At 39.9% G+C, this 20148-nt stretch overlaps 1 protein-coding gene across 3 annotated transcripts in view; it reads right to left on the bottom strand.

Moving 5' to 3' along the window:
- ldah (lipid droplet associated hydrolase) overlaps positions 1 to 20148 on the bottom strand; it is a 291149-nt gene that overhangs the window by 111931 nt on the left and 159070 nt on the right. For all 3 annotated transcript variants that reach the window (XM_073057003.1, XM_073057004.1, XM_073057005.1), the window contains exon 4: positions 12740 to 12900. In XM_073057003.1, coding sequence (XP_072913104.1) covers positions 12740 to 12900 — 161 coding nt within the window. The remainder of the gene's footprint in view (positions 1 to 12739; positions 12901 to 20148) is intronic.

Genomic DNA, 20148 nt, shown 5'->3' with positions numbered 1-20148 from the left:
ACCTTTCTGTCGCCATCTGAAAGTCTGCCAACAATGGTTCTATCATCAGCGAATTTATAGATGCTGTCTGAGCTTTGCCTAGCCACTCAGTCATGGTGTACAGTGAGCAGAGCAGTAGACCAAGCAGGCATCCTTGTGGAGCACCAGTGTTAATCGTCAACGAGGAGATATTACTTCTAATCCACACAGATTGTGGTCTTCCGGTTCGGAAGCTGAGGATCCAGTTGCAGAGGGAGGTACAGAGGCTTTCGATCAGCTCTGTAGGAATGATGGTTTTAAACGCTGAGCTATAATCAATGAACACCATCCTGACAGAGGGATTTGCATTCTCCAGGTGATCTAAGGCTGATTGGAGAGGATTTGAGATCAGGTCTGCTGTAGACAATTTGCGATAGGGAAATTGCAGTGCATCCAGGTCCTCCCTGAGACAAGTGTTGGTTCTAGCCATGACCAACATCTCAAAGCATTTCATCACTAGTAGTCGAGGCGGCTCAGGCTGCTCTTCTTGAGCATTGGCATAACTGTTGCCCTTTTGAAGCAGGTGCAACACCACTCAGCTAAATGGTATACCTCCTGTCATCATCTGAAATTCTACCAACAAGCAACCCCTGCCACAACCGTCAAGCATGCTTCTTTGGTTCAAGTTTAGTCCAGAATTGCCACTATGCCCACGAGATTGCTTTCCGGAGATTGTACCTGGACCTTTTGTAACTTTCTTGGTCATCAGAGTTAAATGCCTCTAACCGGGCCCTCAGTAGAATGTGGATCTCATAGTTCATCCAGGGCTTCTGGTTGAATGAGACTCTATGATTTTGTGGGGACACATTTGCCTACAACTGTATTAATAAAGTTGTAAAAACCATGGTGTATTCATTCACATCCAGTGGTGAGTCCTTGAACACGGCTCAATCTACTGATTCAAAGCAATCCTGTAGCCGCTCCTTTGCCTCCTGCGACCACTTCTTTGTTGTCAAAGATGTATTGATTAGTAGTTAATTGGTCATTGTAAATTGTCCTACGGTTAAATCGGTGGATCTGTGGGTTGCTGGGTGGCATGGCTCAGTGGGCCAGAAGGGCCTGTTCAGCATGGTTTCTCTAAATAAATAAATGGTAAATGGTATATATAACCATATAACAATTACAGCATGGAAACAGGCTATCTCGGCCCTTATAGTCCGTGCTGAACACTTACTCTCACCTAGTCCTACCAATCTGCACTCAGCCCATAACCCTCCATTCCTTTCCTGCCCATATACCTATCCATTTTTTAAAAATGACAATATTGAACCTGCCTCTACCACTTCTTCTGGAAGCTTATTCCACACAGCTACCATTCTCTGAGTAAAGAAGTTCCCCCTCATGTTACCCCTAAACTTTTGCCCCTTAACTCTCAACTCATGTCCACTTGTTTGAATCTCCCCTACTCTCAATGGAAAAAGCCTATCTACGTCAACTCTATCTATCCCCCTCATAATCTTAAATACCTCTATCAAGTCCCCCCTCAACCTTCTACGCTCCAAAGAATAAAGACCTAACTTGTTCAACCTTTCCCTGTAACTTAGGTGCTGAAACCCAGGTAACATTCTAGTAAATCTTCTCTGTACTCTCTCTATTTTGTTGACATCTTTCCTATAATTTGGTGACCAGAACTGTACACAATACTCCAAATCTGGCCTCACCAATGCCTTGTACAATTTTAACATTACATCCCAACTCCTATACTCAATGATTTGATTTACAAAGGCCAGCATACCATAAGCTTTCTTCACCACCCTATCCACATGAGATTCCACCTTCAGGGAACTATGCACCATTATTCCTAGATCACTCTGTTCTACTGCATTCCTCAATGCCCTACCATTTACCATGTATGCCCTAATTTGATTAGTCCTACCAAAATGTAGCACCTCACACTTATCAGCATTAAACTCTATCTGCCATCTTTCAGCCCACTCTTCTAACTGGCCTAAATCTTTCTGCAAGCTTTGAAAACCTACTTCATTATCCACAATGCCACCTATCTTAGTATCATCTGCATACTTTATAATCAAATTTATTACCCCATCATCCAGATCATTAATGTATATGACAAACAACATTGGACCCAGCACAGATCCCTGAGGCACACCACTAGTCACCGGCCTCCAACCTGACAAACAGTTATCCACCACTACTCTCTGGTATCTTCCATCCAGCCACTGTTGAATCTATTTTACTACTTCAATATTAATACCTAACGATTGAACCTTCCTAACTAACCTTCCGTGTGGAACCTTCTCAAAGGCCTTACTGAAGTCCATATAGACAACATCCATTGCTTTACCCTCGTCAACTTTCCTAGTAACCGCTTCAAAAAATTCAGTAAGATGTTATGAGAATGCAGGGTGACTTGGACAGGTTGGGTGAGTGGGCAAATGCAGTTTAATGTGGATAAATGTGAGGTTATCCACTTTGGTGGCAAGAACAGGAAGGCAGATTACTATCTAAATGGAGTCAAGTTAGGAAAAGGGGAAGTACAATGAGATCTAGGTGTTCTTGTACATCAGTCAATGAAAGCAAGCATGCAGCTACAGCAGGCAGTGAAGAAAGCTAATGGCATGCTGGCTTTTTAACAAGAGGAATTGAGTATAGGAGTAAAGAGGTCCTTCTGCAGCTGTACAGGGCCCTGGTGAGACCCCACCTGGAGTATTGTGTGCAGTTTTGGTCTCCAAATTTGAGGAAGGACATTCTTGCTATTGAGGGAGTGCAGCGTAGGTTCACAAAGTTAATTCCCGGAATGGCTGGACTGTCATATGTTGAAAGATTGGAGCGACTGGGCTTGTATACACTGGAATTTAGAAGGATGAGAGGGGATCTGATTGAAACATATAAGATTATTAAGGGATTGGACACACTGGAGGCAGGAAGCATGTTCCCGCTGATGGGTGAGTCCAGAACTAGAGGCCACAGTTTAAGAATAAGGGGTAGGCCATTTAGAACAGAGATGCGGAAAAACTTTTTCACCCAGAGAGTGGTGGATATGTGGAATGCTCTGCCCCAGAAGGCAGTGGAGGCCAAGTCTCTGGATGCATTCAAGAGAGAGTTAGATAGAGCTCTTATAGATAGCGGGGTCAAGGGATATGGGGAGAGGGCAGGAACAGGGTAGTGATTGTGTATGATCAGCCATGATCACAGTGAATGGTAGTGCTAGCTAGAAGGGCCGAATGGCCTACTCCAGTAACTACTGTCTATTGTCTATTGTCAAACATGACCTTTCACGCACAAATTCATGTTGACTGTTCCTAATTAGACCCTATCTATCCAGATAATTATATATACCATCTCTAAGAATACTTTCCATTAATTTACCCACCACTGACGTCAAACTTACAGGCTGATAATTGTTAGGTTTACTCTTAGAACCCTTTTTAAACAATGGAGCCACATGCTCCATATATACTCCACGCAGTTGCACTACTAAGATCCAGTTTGGCATTGCTCAAATCCAGTTCGCGATCTGCTCTTGGTATGTCAGATTATTGCATACCAAGCATCCTTCCCAAAATATTGACCACAGCTACTTACATAACAAATCTACATGGACATCAATTGCCATTTTGGAATAAAACTGGCACCCTCTGCATCCAAATAACAGTGCTACACAGTCAAAATTTTTAGCTACTATTTCTGTTGGCATGCCATCAGGATGTCCTATTTTAAACTTTGAAAAAAATACACAATAAGATTTCCAACTAACCCTGGAGTTCAACATAAATTCATTGCGTTGGTTTGAAATAAATCTGAACATCACTAAACAATTTGTACATTACTACAATGATGACAGCTCATGCAAAGCTATGGATTAAATGAAAAGTAGCACAACATAATAATTGTGAGGTTTGAGTTTCAGTATTTGATACAGAAACTAAGCTTAGCCAGGATATAAATGGACAAAAGAAATACTGTCCTGTTAAAATAGAAGTATGTTTCCAATTTGAAATTTTTACTGAAAGCCTTTGTTTCAGGTTTGACTCGAGTAACATTGTTTTGACACTTTGCCAAAATGTTTTCTTAATGTTTTTCATTGTGAGCAAATCATAAAGATTAACAAAAGAGCCAATGCATGATAGGGTTTGCTTTCATACTACCATTTTGGCATGATGTAACCAATACCCACCATCTCCATACCCCATCGCTCCAGCCAGAAAGATAATTTCTCAAACGTCTTCTCTTGCCTCAGTGTAAATGTTGCACGGAAATTAAAGGTTTATGGGTAAGTTAAGATGAATCACATTTGGTGAGAAATGTAATTGACAGAAATAAGTTACTGACTCACCCCTGGAAATGCCTAACGGAGGCACTATACAGTCAGTGCAGCTGTATGCCAATGGCCAATGTGTCCTATGGTTGATACGGTTTCAACAATAATTTGCTATGTGGAGTGTTGGTGGGAAAATCTTTATTAGTCAGATTGTTGTGCAGAAGATTGATGCACATTCTCTTGTTTTTGATTGCAATTGTAAGCACATTTCAATTGTCTTTTACTGAATTAAACAATACTATGTTACTGTATTTCAAGGTCTCATTCCTTCATTTTAGTCCTTTGGAGTCGTCTTTCCCTTCAGATGATTAACTGAGAATACAATATAACAGTAATTCATTCCAAGTTAGGATGGAGCAAAGTGATGAGACGTTAATTGCATAGGAAATGCATGCAACTTTTTCAGCACTGAAAGTGATAGCAGGATAAATAGAAGAATTCCAAGTACTTTTGTGAAATAATTAGTTAAAGTACCTGGGTCAGAGTTGACTGTTGATAATGGCTCTCCAGCCTCTGAAACATAAATGTCATTCATTTTGTCTGCTTCTGTTATAAACATCTGAGCTATTACAGAAAGAAGTTAATCCCACATTTCTTTGGATATGACAAGAACTCATGCTATGTTGCTGGAAACGAAGAAGGGAGGGACTTTTTCACATCTATTTGTACTTGCCACAAATTCATCCCAGAGCTTTCGTGAAGTGTGTTTTTTAAATTATATCCTAATGGATTTCAGGATGCACCTGTAGTCCCCTTGTTAGGAGGATCAAGGAAGGGAAAGGGAAAGCTGATGTTGGCCAGCTAAACATTTCAGATGTAAAAATTTGCTCCCTTGCCAGCAATATAAATAAATAAATAAATATATATCTTGGATCAATTATCACGTGCAAACAATATGCAAGGTCTACGTATTTACACATTGTTGGCTTATTTATTTTTAGCTGAGGAATAAGTGGCTGGATCTTCAGAAGATCCTAGAATTCTACCAGTTCTGCTGTAGAGCCCACCATGCCAAAGTAACATCAGGATGGGAATGGATAAAGATGAACCATGCCAACTATTCTCCAATCCCTCTTTAGGCCAAAAAAATAAAGGCTGAAACTTGATATTATTTAATAGCATTTAATTTTCTGTCCCTCATTGTCTGCTTTCATTCCAGCAAATTTTCACCCTCTTACACAGTATTTCTTGGTCCCAGTTTTAAACTTAGTAGAATGAAAGATAAGAGTTTGATACTGGGTTTTATGAGCACACGATCAGGTAGAATTAGCATAAACTCCTCTTTAAACCATAATCTACATTTAAGAATGTCACATTTTACATGAAGACCATCAGTGAATCAAGAGCCATGTGTACTGATTACATTCACATATTGACTAATTTGCGTGCTTCATATTCTGATATTAACAGTTCTATCAATAAAATAATTGCCATTCACACTGGACTACCAAGTTCAAACTAACCAACGAGACACATAAGTGTAAATACAACTGACTGTTTAGCCTCTGGAATTCTGGAATCTCATTGCCAAGAGCTAGGCTAAAGATATGCCTCACAAAGATTAATGTGCGTACTTTTGCTCTAAATAACTGCAGATGAGAGGAAGGTAGGAGAAAGGGCTAGCACATATGGCACTTCCATTTCTGCAAGCAACTATGTCAATCTTAGATATACTTCATGAATGACTTTAAAAGGGTTCTATCTTTTCGAGATTCACAAGATTTCCAAAACATTTTTTTTCTTGAGTAAGTATTAGCAAGACAAAGAACAGCATTGTTTCTTTTTATACTACTAGAGTCTCAATATTTAATCAATCAATCTCAAGGAGAGCTTCTTTAGCTTGAAAGAAGATATCCTTAAGCTCCATTAAACTAAACGTGACAGTGAGCATAGGAATAGAGTGAGGTGGAGGATAACTGTGTGGCTGAGGGATTGGAGCAGGGGGCAAGGATTCAGATTTTTGGATCATTGGAACCTCTTTTGGGGCAGGTTTGACCTGTACAAAAAGGATGGGTTGCACTTGAAACCCAGGGGGACCAATATCCTGGCAGGGAGGATTGCTAATGCTATTGGGGAAAGCTTAAACTAGAATTGCTGGGGAGTGGAAACCGAACTGAAGAGACGGAGGAAGGGGCAGTTGGCTCACAAATTGAGAAAGCTTGTAGACAGTGTGAGAGGGAGGATAGGCAGGTGATAGAAAAGGGATACACTCAGACTGATGGTTTGAGATGTGTCTATTTTAATGCAAGAAGCATCATGAACAAAGCCGATAAGCTTAGAGCATGGATTAAATGACGCTACAGAGACTTGGATGGCTCAAGGGGAGGAATTGTTACTTAGAGTGCCAGGCTTTAGAAGTTTCAGAAAGGACAGGGAGGGAGGCAAAAGAGGTGAGGGTGTGGCACTGTTGATCAGAGATAGTGTCATGGCTGCAGAAAAGGAGGAAGTCATGGAGGGATCGTCTACTGAGTCTCTGTGGGTGGAAGTTAGGGACAGGAAGGGTAACTCTACTGGGTGTTTTATATAGACCACCCAATAGTAACAGGGACTTCAAGCAACAGATAGGGAGACAGATTCTGGAAAGGTTAATAATAACAGCGTTGTAGTGGGGGGAGATTCTAATTTCCCAAATATAGATTGGCATCTTCCTAGAGCAAGGGCTTCAGATGGTGTGTAGTTCGTTAGGTGTGTTCAAGAAGGTTTGCTGACACAATATGTAGATAAGCCTACAAAAAGAGAGGCTGTATTTGATCTGGTATTGGGAAATGAACCTGGTCAGGTATCAGATCTCTCAGTGGGAGAGCATTTTGGAGATATTGATCACTATTCTACCTCCTTTACCATAGCATTGAAGAAGGATAGGAACAGACAAGTTAGACAAGCGTTTAATTGGGTAAGGGGAAATATGAAGCTATCAGGGAGGAACTTGGAAGGATAAATTGGGAACAGATGTTCTCAGAGAAATGTACGGCAGAAACGTGGCAAATGTTCAGGGGATATTTGCATGACATTCTGCATAGGTACGTTCCAATGTGACAGGGAAAGGATGATAGGGTACAGGAAATCTAGTCAAGTGGAAAAGAAAAGTTTATGAAAGGTTCAAAAATATAGGTAATGATAGAGATCTTGAAAATTATAAGGCTAGCAGGAAGGAGTTTAAGAATGAAATTAGGAGAGCCAGAAGGGGCCATGAGAAGGCCTTGGCGAGCAGGATTAAGGAAAACCCCAAGGCATTCTACAAGTATGTGAACAGCAAGAGGATAACAGAATAGGACCAATCAAGTGTGACAGTGGAAAAGTGTGTATGGAACCAGAGGAGATAGCAGAGGTACTTAATGAATACTTTGCTTCAGTATTCACTACGGAAAAGGACCTTGGCAATTGTAGGATGACTTACAGCAGACTGAAAAGCTTGAGCATGTAGATATGAAGAAAGAGGATGTACTGGAGCTTTTGGAAAGCATCAAGTTGGATAAGTTACCAGGTCTGGATGAGGTGTACCCCAGGCTACTGTGGGAGGAGATTGCTGAGCCTCTGGCAATTATCTTTGCATCATCAATGGGGACGGAGAGGTTCCAGAGAATTGGAGGGTTGTAGTTGTTGTTCCCCTATTCATGAAAGGGAGTAGAGATAGCCCAGGAAATTATAGAGCAGTGAGTCTTACTTCAGTGGTTGGTAAATTGATGGAGAAGATCCTGAGAGGCAGTATTTATGAACATTTGGAGAGGCATAATATGATTAGGAATGGTCAGTATAGCTTTGTCAAAGGCAGGTCATGCCTTATGAGCCTGATTGAATTTTTGAGGATGTGACTAAACACATTGATGACAGTAGAACAGTAGATGTAGTGTATATGGATTTCAGCGAGGCATTTGATAAGGTACCCCTTACAAGGCTTATTGAGAAAGTAAGGAGGCATGGGATCCAAGGGGACATTGCTTTGTGGATCCAGAACTGGCTTGCCCACAGAAGGCAAGGAGTGGTTGTAGATGCGTCATATTCTGTATGGAGGTCGGTGACCAGTGGTGTGCCTCAGGGACCCCTTCTCTTTGTGATTTGTATAAATGACCTGGATGGGGAAGTGGAGGGATGGGTTAATAAATTTGCTGATGACACAAAGGTTGGGGGTATTGTGGATAGTGTGGAGGGCTGTCAGAGGTTACAGCAGGACATTGATAGGATGCAAAACTGGGCTGAGAAATGGCAGTTCAACCCAGATAAGTATGAGGTGGTTCATTTTTGTAGGTAAAATATGATGACAGAATATAGTATTAATGGTAAGACTCTTGGCAATGTGGAGGATCAGAGGGATCTTAGGGTCCAAGTCCATAGGACACTCAAAATCTGCTGCGCAGGTTGGCTGTGTCGTTAAGAAGGCATATGGTGCATTGGCCTTCATCAACTATGGAACTGTGTTTAAGAGCCCAGAGGTAATGTTACAGCTTTATAGGACCCTGGTCAGACCCCACTTGGAGTACTGTGCTTAGTTCTGGTCACCTCACTACAAGAAGGCTGAGAAAACTATAGAATGGGTGCAGAGAAGATTTACAAGGATGTTGCCTGGATTGGGGAGCATGTGCTGTGAGAATAGGTCGACTGAACTTGGCCTTTTCTCCTTGGAGTGACGGAGGATGAGAGGTGACCTGATAGAGGTGTATAAGATAATGAGAGCATTGATCGTGTGGATAGTCAGAGGCTTTTCTCCAGGACTGAAATGGCTAACATGAGAAGGCACAGTTTTAAGGTGCTTAGAAGTAGGCAGAGAGGAGATGTCAGGGGTAAGTTTCCTTTACACAGAGAGAGGTGAGTGTGTGGAATCGGCTGCCGGCGATGCTGGTGGAAGCGGATATAATAGGATCTTTTAAGAGACTCCTGGATAGGTACATGGAGCTTAGACAATCAGAGGGCTATGGGTAACCCTAGGTAATTTCTAAAATAAGTAAATATTCGGCACGGCATAGGGCCTGTATTGCGCTGTAGGTTTTCTACGTTTCTAAACACATTGAGTCACTTGAACCGTATTTGTACATTCATCCTGCTGTTATCAGACTATTGAACATTTCCCTAGTATGATTAGATTGACTCTCGAACTTATAACCTACCTCGTTGTTAACTTGAACCTTATTGTCTAGCTGCACTGCAGTTTCTCTCTAACTGCAACACTTCATTCTCCATTCTGTCATTGTTTTACTGTAATGAATTGATTTGTATGAAGGGTATGCAAGACAAGTTTTTCCACTGTATCTCCACACGTGACAATAACAAACCAATTTTACCAAATGTTCGAGATAATACAAGCAACTCCAACTATAGAGCCTAAATGCCCTATTTAGTGATTTAATAGCCCCTGGACTGTCTTTTAACAGAGTTAAAACAGTTATGTTTTTCCAAAGGAGAGGACTACCAAGCTGAACTTATAGGTCATCTCTTTAACGGAGGAAAACAAATATGCCTTTGATGCAAATTGTTATCTATCTTTGGGTAACATGGCCCAAAGGTTTAATTTCTTATTGCATATCCACAGATGAAGAAATTGGTCCTGTGGGGAACAGCATCAACAGGTGACACTGCGGCAGTTCTATTAAATTTTAAAACCGAATTGAGCATTAAGCAGCAATGGATAGAGATGCAAAAGGGCCAAAAATAATATATACTTGATGAGCTTTGGACAAAACAAATCATAAAAAGTAAATAAACATTGTGACTCAGATGAAAGGTCCAAACTATGGCTATTGTAATAGCAACAAAATCATAAAAAATATTGCATTACATTAAAATTCAACACAAATCTTGTCCTTTTTGCCTGTTCTTTTCCTCAGTTATCTTATGACATTTCTATTTCATTTGATGATCTAAAAAATGACCTTTGCAAAGCTTTCTTGTTTTTGACATCAGTCGAAACCAAAGAATGGAATGCTTTATTTGCTACCTCAGCTACCTCATAAGACCTGACTTAAGGGAACTAAAAATCAAATCTCTTCATATATTCAATAGACAATAGGTGCAGAAGTAGACCATTTGACCCTTCGAGCCTGCACCGCCATTTTGAGATCATGGCTGATCATCTACTATCAATACCCGGTTCCTGCCTTGTCCCCATATCCCTTGATTCCCCTATCCATAAGATACCTATCTAGCTCCTTTTTGAAAGCATCCAGAGAATTGGCCTCCAGTACCGTCCGAGGCAGTGCATTCCAGACCCCCACAACTCTCTGGGAGAAGAAGTTTTTCCTTAACTCTGTCCTAAATGACCTACCCCTTATTCTCAAACCATGCCCTCTGGTACTGGACTCTCCCAGCATCTGGAACATATTTCCTGCCTCTATCTTGTCCAATCCCTTAATAATCTTATATGTTTCAATCAGATCCCCTCTCAATCTCCTTAATTCCAGCGTGTACAAGCCCAGTCTCTCTAACCTCTCTGCGTAAGACAGTCCAGACATCCCAGGAATTAACCTCGTGAATCTACGCTGCACTTCCTCTATAGCCAGGATGTCCTTCCTTAACCCTGGAGACCAAAACTGTACACAATACTCCAGATGTGGTCTCACCAGGGCTCTGTACAAATGCAAGAGGATTTCCTTGCTCTTGTACTCAATTCCCTTTGTAATAAAGGCCAACATTCCGTTAGCCTTCTTCACTGCCTGCTGCACTTGCTCATTCACCTTCAGTGACTGATGAACAAGGACTCCTAGATCTCTTTGTATTTCTCCCTTACCTAACTCTACACCGTTCAGATAATAATCTGCCTTCCTGTTCTTACTCCCAAAGTGGATAACCTCACACTTATTCACATTAAACGTCATCTGCCAAGTATCTGCCCACTCACCCAGCCTATCCAAGTCACCCTGAATTCTCCTAACATCCTCATCACATGTCACACTGCCACCCAGCTTAGTATCATCAACAAATTTGCTGATGTTATTCTCAATGCCTTCATCTAAATCGTTGAAGTAAATCGTAAACAGCTGTGGTCCCAATACCGAGCCCTGTGGCACCTCACTAGTCACCACCTGCCATTCTGAGAAACACCCATTCACCGCTACCCTTTGCTTTCTATCTGCCAACCAGTTTTCTATCCATGTCAATGTCTTCCCCCCAATGCCATGAGTTTGGATTTTACCCACCAGTCTCCTATGTGGGACCTTATTAAATGCCTTCTGAAAATCGAGGTACACGACATCCACTGGATCTCCCCCGTCTAACTTCCTGGTTACATCCTCGAAAAACTCCAACAGATTAGTCAAGCATGATTTACCCTTGGTAAATCCATGCTGGCTCGGCCCAATCTTATCACTGCTATCTAGAGATGTCACTATTTCATCCTTAATAATGGACTCTAGCATCTTCCCCACCACCGATGTCAGGCTGACAGGTCAATAGTTCTCTGTTTTCTCCCTCCCTCCTTTCTTAAAAAGTGGGATAACATTAGCCATTCTCCAATCCTCAGGAACTGATCCTGAATCTAAGGAACATTGGAAAATGATTACCAATGCATCCGCAATTTCCAGGGCCACCTCCTTTAGTACCCTAGGATGCAGACCATCTGGACCTGGGGATTTGTCAGCCTTCAGTCCCATCAGTCTACTCATCACCGTTTCCTTCCTAATGTCAATCTGTTTCATTTCCTCTGTTACCCTATGTCCTTGGCCCGTCCATACATCTGGGAGATTGCTTGTGTCTTCCTTAGTGAAGACAGATCTAAAGTACTTATTAAGTTCTTCTGCCATTTCTCTGTTTCCCTTAACAATTTCACCCAATTCATTCTTCAAGGGCCCAACATTGTTCTTAACTATCTTCTTTCTCTTCACATACCTAAAAAAGCTTTTGTTATCCTCCTTTATATTCCTGGCTAGCTTGCGTTCATATCTCATTTTTTCTCCCCGTATTGCCTTTTTAGTTAAGTTCTGTTGTTCCTTAAAAACTTCCCAATCATCTGTCCTCCCACTCACCTTAGCTTCAATTCAGATCATTCATCTGTTGTGTAACATGATTGGTACAATGCTGATCCATTATATGAACTGTAAGCTTTTCTTAATCACAAAGTACACTGCAGATGTTGTGTTCAAAGCAACACGTACAAGCTGGAGGAACTCAGCAAGTCGGGCAGCATCCGTGGAAACTAGCAGTCAACATTTCGGGCCGAGACCTGACAAAGGATCCTGGCCTGAAACGTTGACTGCTCGTTTCCACGGATGCTGCCCGACCTGCTAAGCTTTTCTTAATGCTTGCTGCACCATCAGTGTTGCAGATGTGTACCATAGTACCTTTGACACAACATATTAATATTTTCATTAAAATATTGGAATGATGACAACTAAATTCATTTAACAAATGAGTACACAACTGGCAAACTTGTTCAAATCTTTACTGATATATCTAACAAATGCACAGAATAAAAATGATCGACATTAGCTATGTTCAATCAAAACACTTCACCTGTAATTCTGGTTTTTGTTTCATCATTTCAAGTATCATATGGCAGCCAATAGAATGGCCAATCAGCACAAGCTTGGTATCCTTTGGCACATTCTTCCGGAGAAAAGCTAATTTATGTGCTATTTGTCCATTCAGTCCAAAGACATCCTCCAGCTCAACATCTGCAAGAAAAAAAATCATATCTAACTAAACTTGCCGTGTCAAAAATACAAATTTTATATTAATACATTGTTATTCAACACAATCTCATCATTCTCCACATGATTTTTAAAAATATGCAAATATGCCAATACAAACAATTAAAATCAAAAGCACACAAACATAACCAGAGTTTGCCTCTGCAGCAGTTTGGAATAAGGAGCATAAGACTTGATTAGAAACAGGTTTGTAGATAAAAGTGAAAGTTAGTGAGTAAATAATAGTTCATTCTTTAAACTAAATGTATTTACTTATTAGTAAATTATTACATTAAAAGTTTAAACAATTTACACATAAACCTGATCAATAATATAAAGATTGCAAGGCCACAGTGAATGGCCATAAAGATTGCAAGACCACTAATCTACCTATTCATCATAGATGACTTACACTTCAATAGGATGTAAGTCCACCACATTCACTTGTAGATCAATTTATGGCAAATCTTATTCTAGAAAAATATCTATGAAATAATTTTATTGAGCTTGTGATTATTTCCAAAATATCATATTTATGATGTTAAGTACCTAATAATCCTACTGATGCAAAATTTGGAAGTCGAAATTAATACTGAAGAATCAACTGCTCCCTAAAGAAAGCAAGAAATATTAATTTCATGCACAAAAGTAATGACGGTTACAAAACAACCTTTCTGGAGGCATTGATGCAATACAGTAAAAATAAGAGCTGGACGTGGCAATTCAGCATTTCAGGTTTCCTCTGATAGATCACATCTGGTTTCCTGCCTTATCACTATAATGCTTGATCCCCTATTAAAGGCCTGTTCTCTTTCTCTCACTCTGTTATTGGAAGTTATCTGGTGAAATGACATTCCATAAAGTCATTTTTTGTCTGGCTTCAAGTGGATAAATTTATTGTACCTAATAAAGTGGCCACCAAGTGTACATTCAGGATCATCTGCTGCTGTAGCATGTCTACTTTAAGGTTGATGGTTTGGCGTTTAGAGATTCTCTTCTTCATGTCATTGTTTTAGCGTATGTTTATTTGAGTTACTGTTGCTTTCCTGTCAACTTCAACCAGTCTGACTATTTTTCTCTGACCTCTCCCATTAGGATGGCATGGTGACATAGAGGCTAGCACAACGCTTTACCGTAGAAGAGATCTGGGTTTAATTTCCACCACTGCCTGTAAGGAGATTATATGTTCTCCCTATGATTGTGTGAGTTTCCTCTAAGTGCTTCAGTTTCCTCCCATGGACATACCAGTTGGTAGGTTTGGTCATTGTACATTGTCCCATCATTAGGCCAGGATTAAATCAGGGGTTGCTGGGAGGCATGGCTCGAAGAACCAGAGGGCATTTTCATTGCTGTATCTCACACCATTTTGTGCTTTTCACACCATTCTCCATAAACTCTAGGGACTATTGTGCGTGAAATTCCCAGAGGATCAGCAGTTTCTGAGATCTTCAAACCACCCCATCTGGCACCAACAATAATTCCATAACTAGGTCACTTAGATCACATTTATTTCCCATTTTCATGTTTAGTCTGAACAACACATCAGAGAAACCAGTCTGCCCTCCATACATTTTGAAGGGTCTCGGTAAAACAGAATCTGCCCAACCTGTAATTCCCTCTTCTCTTCCCTGCCACTGGGCAGAAGATACAAAAGTTAGAAAGCATGTACCACCAGGCTCAGGGGAAGCTTCTATACCGCTGTTATATGACTATATTGGGGTGGTCCTCTAGTATGGTAAGTTGCACTCTTGACTGCACAATCTACCTCATTGTGGCCTTGCATCTTATTGTCAGCCTGTACTGGACTTTCTTTGTAACTTTCTCCTTTACCTAACCATAATAGAATAATAACAGAATGCAGAATAAAGTGTTACTTATTTGTATATATATTTCAATCTGCATTCAGTTAAAGCTTTACTTCACATTAGTTCAAATACTGATGGTGACCAGATGATCTGCTCTGACTGAGTAATGTTGCCTGAGGTACAGAAATTAGGAGAATGGCAAAAATGCCCCTGGAACAACAGACAGAAAATGCTGGAGCAGATGGGCTGAAGGACCTGTTTTTGTGCCGTAGTACTCTGCGACTCTATCCCCTCGAATGGAAAACTTCATCATGTGGCAGATGCAGCAGCGATGAAGGAACTGAGAGAAGAGAACAGTGCCCATGCAAGAGGCAGAGTGGAAAGAGATCTTCTCAAGATTACTGAGGGAGATGGGAGATCTCTCAATGGGAAATGGAGAGATCAAAAGGGAGGAGAGATTTGTCAGAGATGGACCAAGTGAATTTGAGGGCAGGCTGGAAGTTAAAGGCAAGGCAATAACAGTGCAGCAGAAAAAGTGTTGGGGAGATGTTTGGGACATGGATTGTTCCATGTAGCTCATGAAAAGGCCCACGTGAATGGCTACACTTTTAGGACTGGCAAAAGTGGGAGGAGGTGAAAAGGAAGTTGTTAAGGGTGAAACCCAGTTCTGCCAGACCTTCCTTGGACATCCAAACAATGTGACAGCATTTTTTGACCGAACGTCTAATGCGAAAGACAGCACTACCTTGGTAATGCACTGAAGGGCCAGACCAGGTTTAGTGTGCACCTTTTAACTGGGAGCTGTAATTAAACTTAACTATGAGTTAGTGTTTCAGTCTTTGAAACAACACTGACATCTCAGGGAAGGAAAGCCTGATGAATGATGGCCATCAGCATGAAAGCTCAAAACTGGAACAGAATCTTCAAAATGTTAAAGGCAAAGGATGTAGGGAGGTAAGGAAAGGGCAATCAATGGAAGGAAATGATCTTAAACCTCAGGTACTGGCAAGAGGAGTTGATTGGCATTGAGTTATGGATAATTTTTACATGGGTTGCTATAATCCAAGGTAGATATTTAGGTAGAATTCAGACTAGATGGAATGGGATGGTGATGTCCTAAAAGTTATGAATTAGCAACTTTGGTATAGCTGCAACTGATCACAGGTTTAACTAAAATGCTATTTAGGGCTCTGTAAGTTTCACAGGGTCTTGCATGCTATGTCAGGAGAGTTCTGGTACCTGTTTTCTGTTTCAACTCACCAACTAAATGAAAAAATGGAGCCTGGCCCTGAAAATAGATCTGACCTTTTCCCGGGTCTACTGAATGGTCAGCTGGCATGCCATAAGTCAGAAGCCCACTAAGTGAACATCTGCTCTGTTATATCAAATCTGGGCTGTCTAGTAGTTCATGTCATTTGTGGCTTTACTAGATCAGAGCAAAGAGCTCCCCAAGCGTCCTGATCCAAACTAATAAACTTGAGCAGAAGTTAACCTTACCAGAAGTGATACAGCATACTCAAAAATATGGGAATTACAAAGTTTGATCTGACGATGCTTCCAGATAATGGGACACTTTTGAATATATATATATATATATATATATATATACACACACACACACACACACAATGACAAGAATTGTCATATTATCAGGAGATGCAGAGAGAGCTTTTCTTCATAGCATGTTATATAGTTGGCATGGACACTGTATTTATCCTTTTAAATGTACTGTCTTACATTTAACATAGAAACTTACATTTAAAGTTACTTACACAAATCGACAAAGCAGGGATTTTCATTGAACCATCAACCTATAAACTACAGAGTAATTAAGAAGAAGTTACGTACAATTGGTTGCAAAACAAAACTAAACATACCAGATTATTGGAATAGTCATAGGTAGGTTAAAATAGCTTTGCATTAAAGTATATGCATTTTGTACTAGTTATTTTCAACTGTACAAGGCAATTAACCAAACAAAAACACTTGTAAACAATTGATTCAGTAACTACATTAGCCATAGACACTGAAATACAAGATTTGTTTTGTTCTCTCCAGGGAATGTGATCATTTGAACCAATGGCCATCCATCAGAACAAAGATAGTAAAACAAAGTAATCTCCTGACAATATACAGACCTAGGGATTGACTATTAACTGACAGCAAGTATTTAAGAGCTAAAATACAGCTTAAATTTGGCAGCACAAATCTAACAGCAGTTACTGACAACAACCATACATCCAAAAACTCTCTAAATGGTTCAGAGAACAGGTTCACTAAAGGGTATTAACAAAAATATTCACATGGAAGCAATTTGTTTGATAGAACTTTCTTTCTTCAGTAAGTAGTTATTTAATGCTGGTAAAGATCTCAGTGATATTTTTTCTAATGGTTTTGAATGCATGACAATTAAATTCAGTAAAGTTTATTAAATGGATCTTCTGAATAATGTTATAAATAACATAAACATCATCTCATCACTCATGTTATCAACTGCTATTGTCCCTTTGTCAGCAATACAGCGAGTGCAATTACAACAAAATATTTTTTGAGTAATAAGCATTCTCTATATGGGTATTTCCTCTGGTTTGTAAGTAAGACCATTATAATTCACTTGATAGATTTTCATGTGGTTAAAACATTAATGATTTTGGAAACAATATAACTGAATGAAGTTCAGATACAGATTAGTCTGATCTAATTGAATGGCAGAATAACTTCATAGACCTATACCTCATCCTAGTTTTCACATGACCTCACAACATATTAAAAGAGGTTGTTTTCACTAATGCAATAAATTCAGTAGCTCGGCATTCTCAGAGTTCCCCTTCTTTGTGAAGAAACCTTTGAACTAAATTCACTCATTAGCAAAATGTCATCTCACCCCTGGGAGAGGATGCATTGTTAAATTAACATCCTGCTTGCAATGAACGATGGAAATTCTGGGCAAATTCAATCTTTCAACTAACAGAACACCTGCCTCATCACCTCTTTTCAAAAGAAAAATGGATCTGCATAGTCTGTTTTGACTTGCTCGGTTAAACATACTATTTCTGAAAATTCAATTCTCACCTGCAACAAATGTATTCTCATGCACAATTAGAATGTTGAAATATAACTCAGTAAATTTTACATCAACTTCAGGAAAGCACTTTCGGTTAAAGTTATTTGGATTTCCTGTGTATTCAGCTCCCAGGAAAGTGTAAATCTCATAAGTGAATCAATGAACTTGCTGTACTAGATTGAATTTATGGCATGTTTATCTATCGGATTATCCAGTGTAAGTATTAGGGAGCTGTAGTAACTCATACTCCATCATTGGAGGAGTCCAATGTCGGAAACCAGTCTGTAAGTTCCCAGCAAGGAGAGGCTACCAGGTTTGGATCTTTTATGATTGCCTGTGAGTCCTGAACTTCAAGAGTTGGTACAGTGGGTTAAAATGAAAGCTGTTCAATGCTATTTCTACTAGCTTGAAAGATTTTTTTTACTTATGACGTTACTCATCATGTTTCACTTGTCTCATAATTATTAAGTTTAGTTCTTGTAAAACCTATCAGCTCATTGACTTTGCTTGTTATGCATTCTGTGTATTGCAATTAGTACTTAAGTACACACATGTTTACTCATAAGTTTGTAAAATACCTTGGGATCCTATCTGAGGTAACAGGCCTAATTAATTTCAAGCCTATGGCACTATGTAGTATGGTTGCGCGTATCTTCTATCCAACAACATTAGATTTCTCACCCCTTGTCTCAGACTACATTTCATGGGTGCGTGTAGACTTCACTCCAAGCATGCATCCTTCTAACCTAGTTTGCTTGTTCTCTGCAGTGCCAGGCTCTGGATGATGAGATAATACTCTCACATCTCCTATTCTGAACAGTTGTGCTCTGCGGAAGACAACATAAGAAGCTGTCCTCATACTCTGCTATGAAAAATGAGGATGGTTGCCCTGGTGAGCTGAGCTAAAATACCTTAACTGTGATGCATGGTACTGATGGTGTCAAGTCAAAGGTGATGTAGTCATCATAATTTTGTTCAGATGTATTTCATTGTAGCCCATCTTAGTCATGTTTGAAAAGGAGTTGCACTTACAAAGCATTTTTCCCCCTGCGGATGGCCTCCCTTTTATTTTATGCTTTTCATTTGCTATAATAAATCAGGACATAAATACCATTGAAAAAAGTTTTAATTGGAGGCTCTGCCTACTTTTGGAGACCTGAGTTCTGTGTGTATGTAGAGGTGACTTACATTAAATGAGGAGATGAGCTTGGGAATGGTGGTGCAGCAGATATTGATGACATGTGAGGGGTGAAGATGGAGTAATAGTTTTCTTATAGTTGCAGGGTGAGTATATGCTTATTTATGAAGAGAAAAACAATGTTTTACCTGACATTTATCTCTTTGGACCTCTTCCGATATTGCCCAAATAGGTTTCTCTAGTGATTGGCCTGGTGAGTATCTTTGAATATCCACTGCATATCTGCCACTATTTACAAAGATCAGGATTTCTGCCTTGAATTGTATTTAACTGAGCGGACATGTCAGGAAGGCATGGACGTCTCTCCGCTCTTATCTGGCTGCTATGGGGTGTGTGCCTTTAAATGCTGACACTTTTCCTTGACTGCTGTTTAGCAGAGTATTGGTACGTTAAGTGCAGTTCTGTCAGGAGTGTGCAGATCCCAGTTTCAACTTTACTCCTAATGCTTGTGACCAACCTTGTGATTTCCTTTGTGAGATCTGACACTAGAGTGAAAAGCAATGATGCTGAAGAGTCACAAAACTAGGTGGTATCCAAACTCTAGGCACCAGCATTCAGAAATTTCTGTAGTCTACAAGACTGGAGAGCCTGACTCTCTTGAAAACTCTTTTAATCTTTGTGAGACACTGATCTCCACAGTACAGATAGCAATTTTATACCCAGAAATGACTGAATTAAAAACGCAAACATGAGGAAATCTGCAGATGCTGGAAATTCAAGCACAAAATGCTGGTAGAATGCAGCAGGCCAGGCAGCATCTACAGGAAGAAGTACAGTCGACGTTACGGGCTGAGACCCTTTGTCAGGACTGAATTAATTTGATTTTAATGGATTTTTGCCTTTGCTCATAATTAATGCATATATTCCAGTCCAATCTCTGTTCTAAGTCCTTGTTGAGGTAAGCATTTTTGAGCTTTTACTAAAATGTTTGAATCTTCACAAGGAGTTCAGTAGAGTAATACATTAAAACCAGGGTTTTGATAGATTAGGTGCAACTATTATCACTTTATGCAACATTGATTGACATGTGTCACCTAAGATAAAACTAAGACAATGAATTTTGTCAAAATTAGTCAAAAAAAGAATTTTGTCTGTTGTTTTAAACATTAAACTGCAGGCTTACCATATTACTGTAAGTTTATCTTAAGACTCTGCTACTATCATTT

The sequence above is a fragment of the Hemitrygon akajei genome, chromosome 9 (assembly GCF_048418815.1).
Source record: "Hemitrygon akajei chromosome 9, sHemAka1.3, whole genome shotgun sequence".
Taxonomy (NCBI): Eukaryota; Metazoa; Chordata; class Chondrichthyes; order Myliobatiformes; family Dasyatidae; genus Hemitrygon; species Hemitrygon akajei.
The sequence above is the reverse complement of the archived record's forward strand: the minus strand, read 5'-3'. Positions and strand labels throughout refer to the sequence as shown.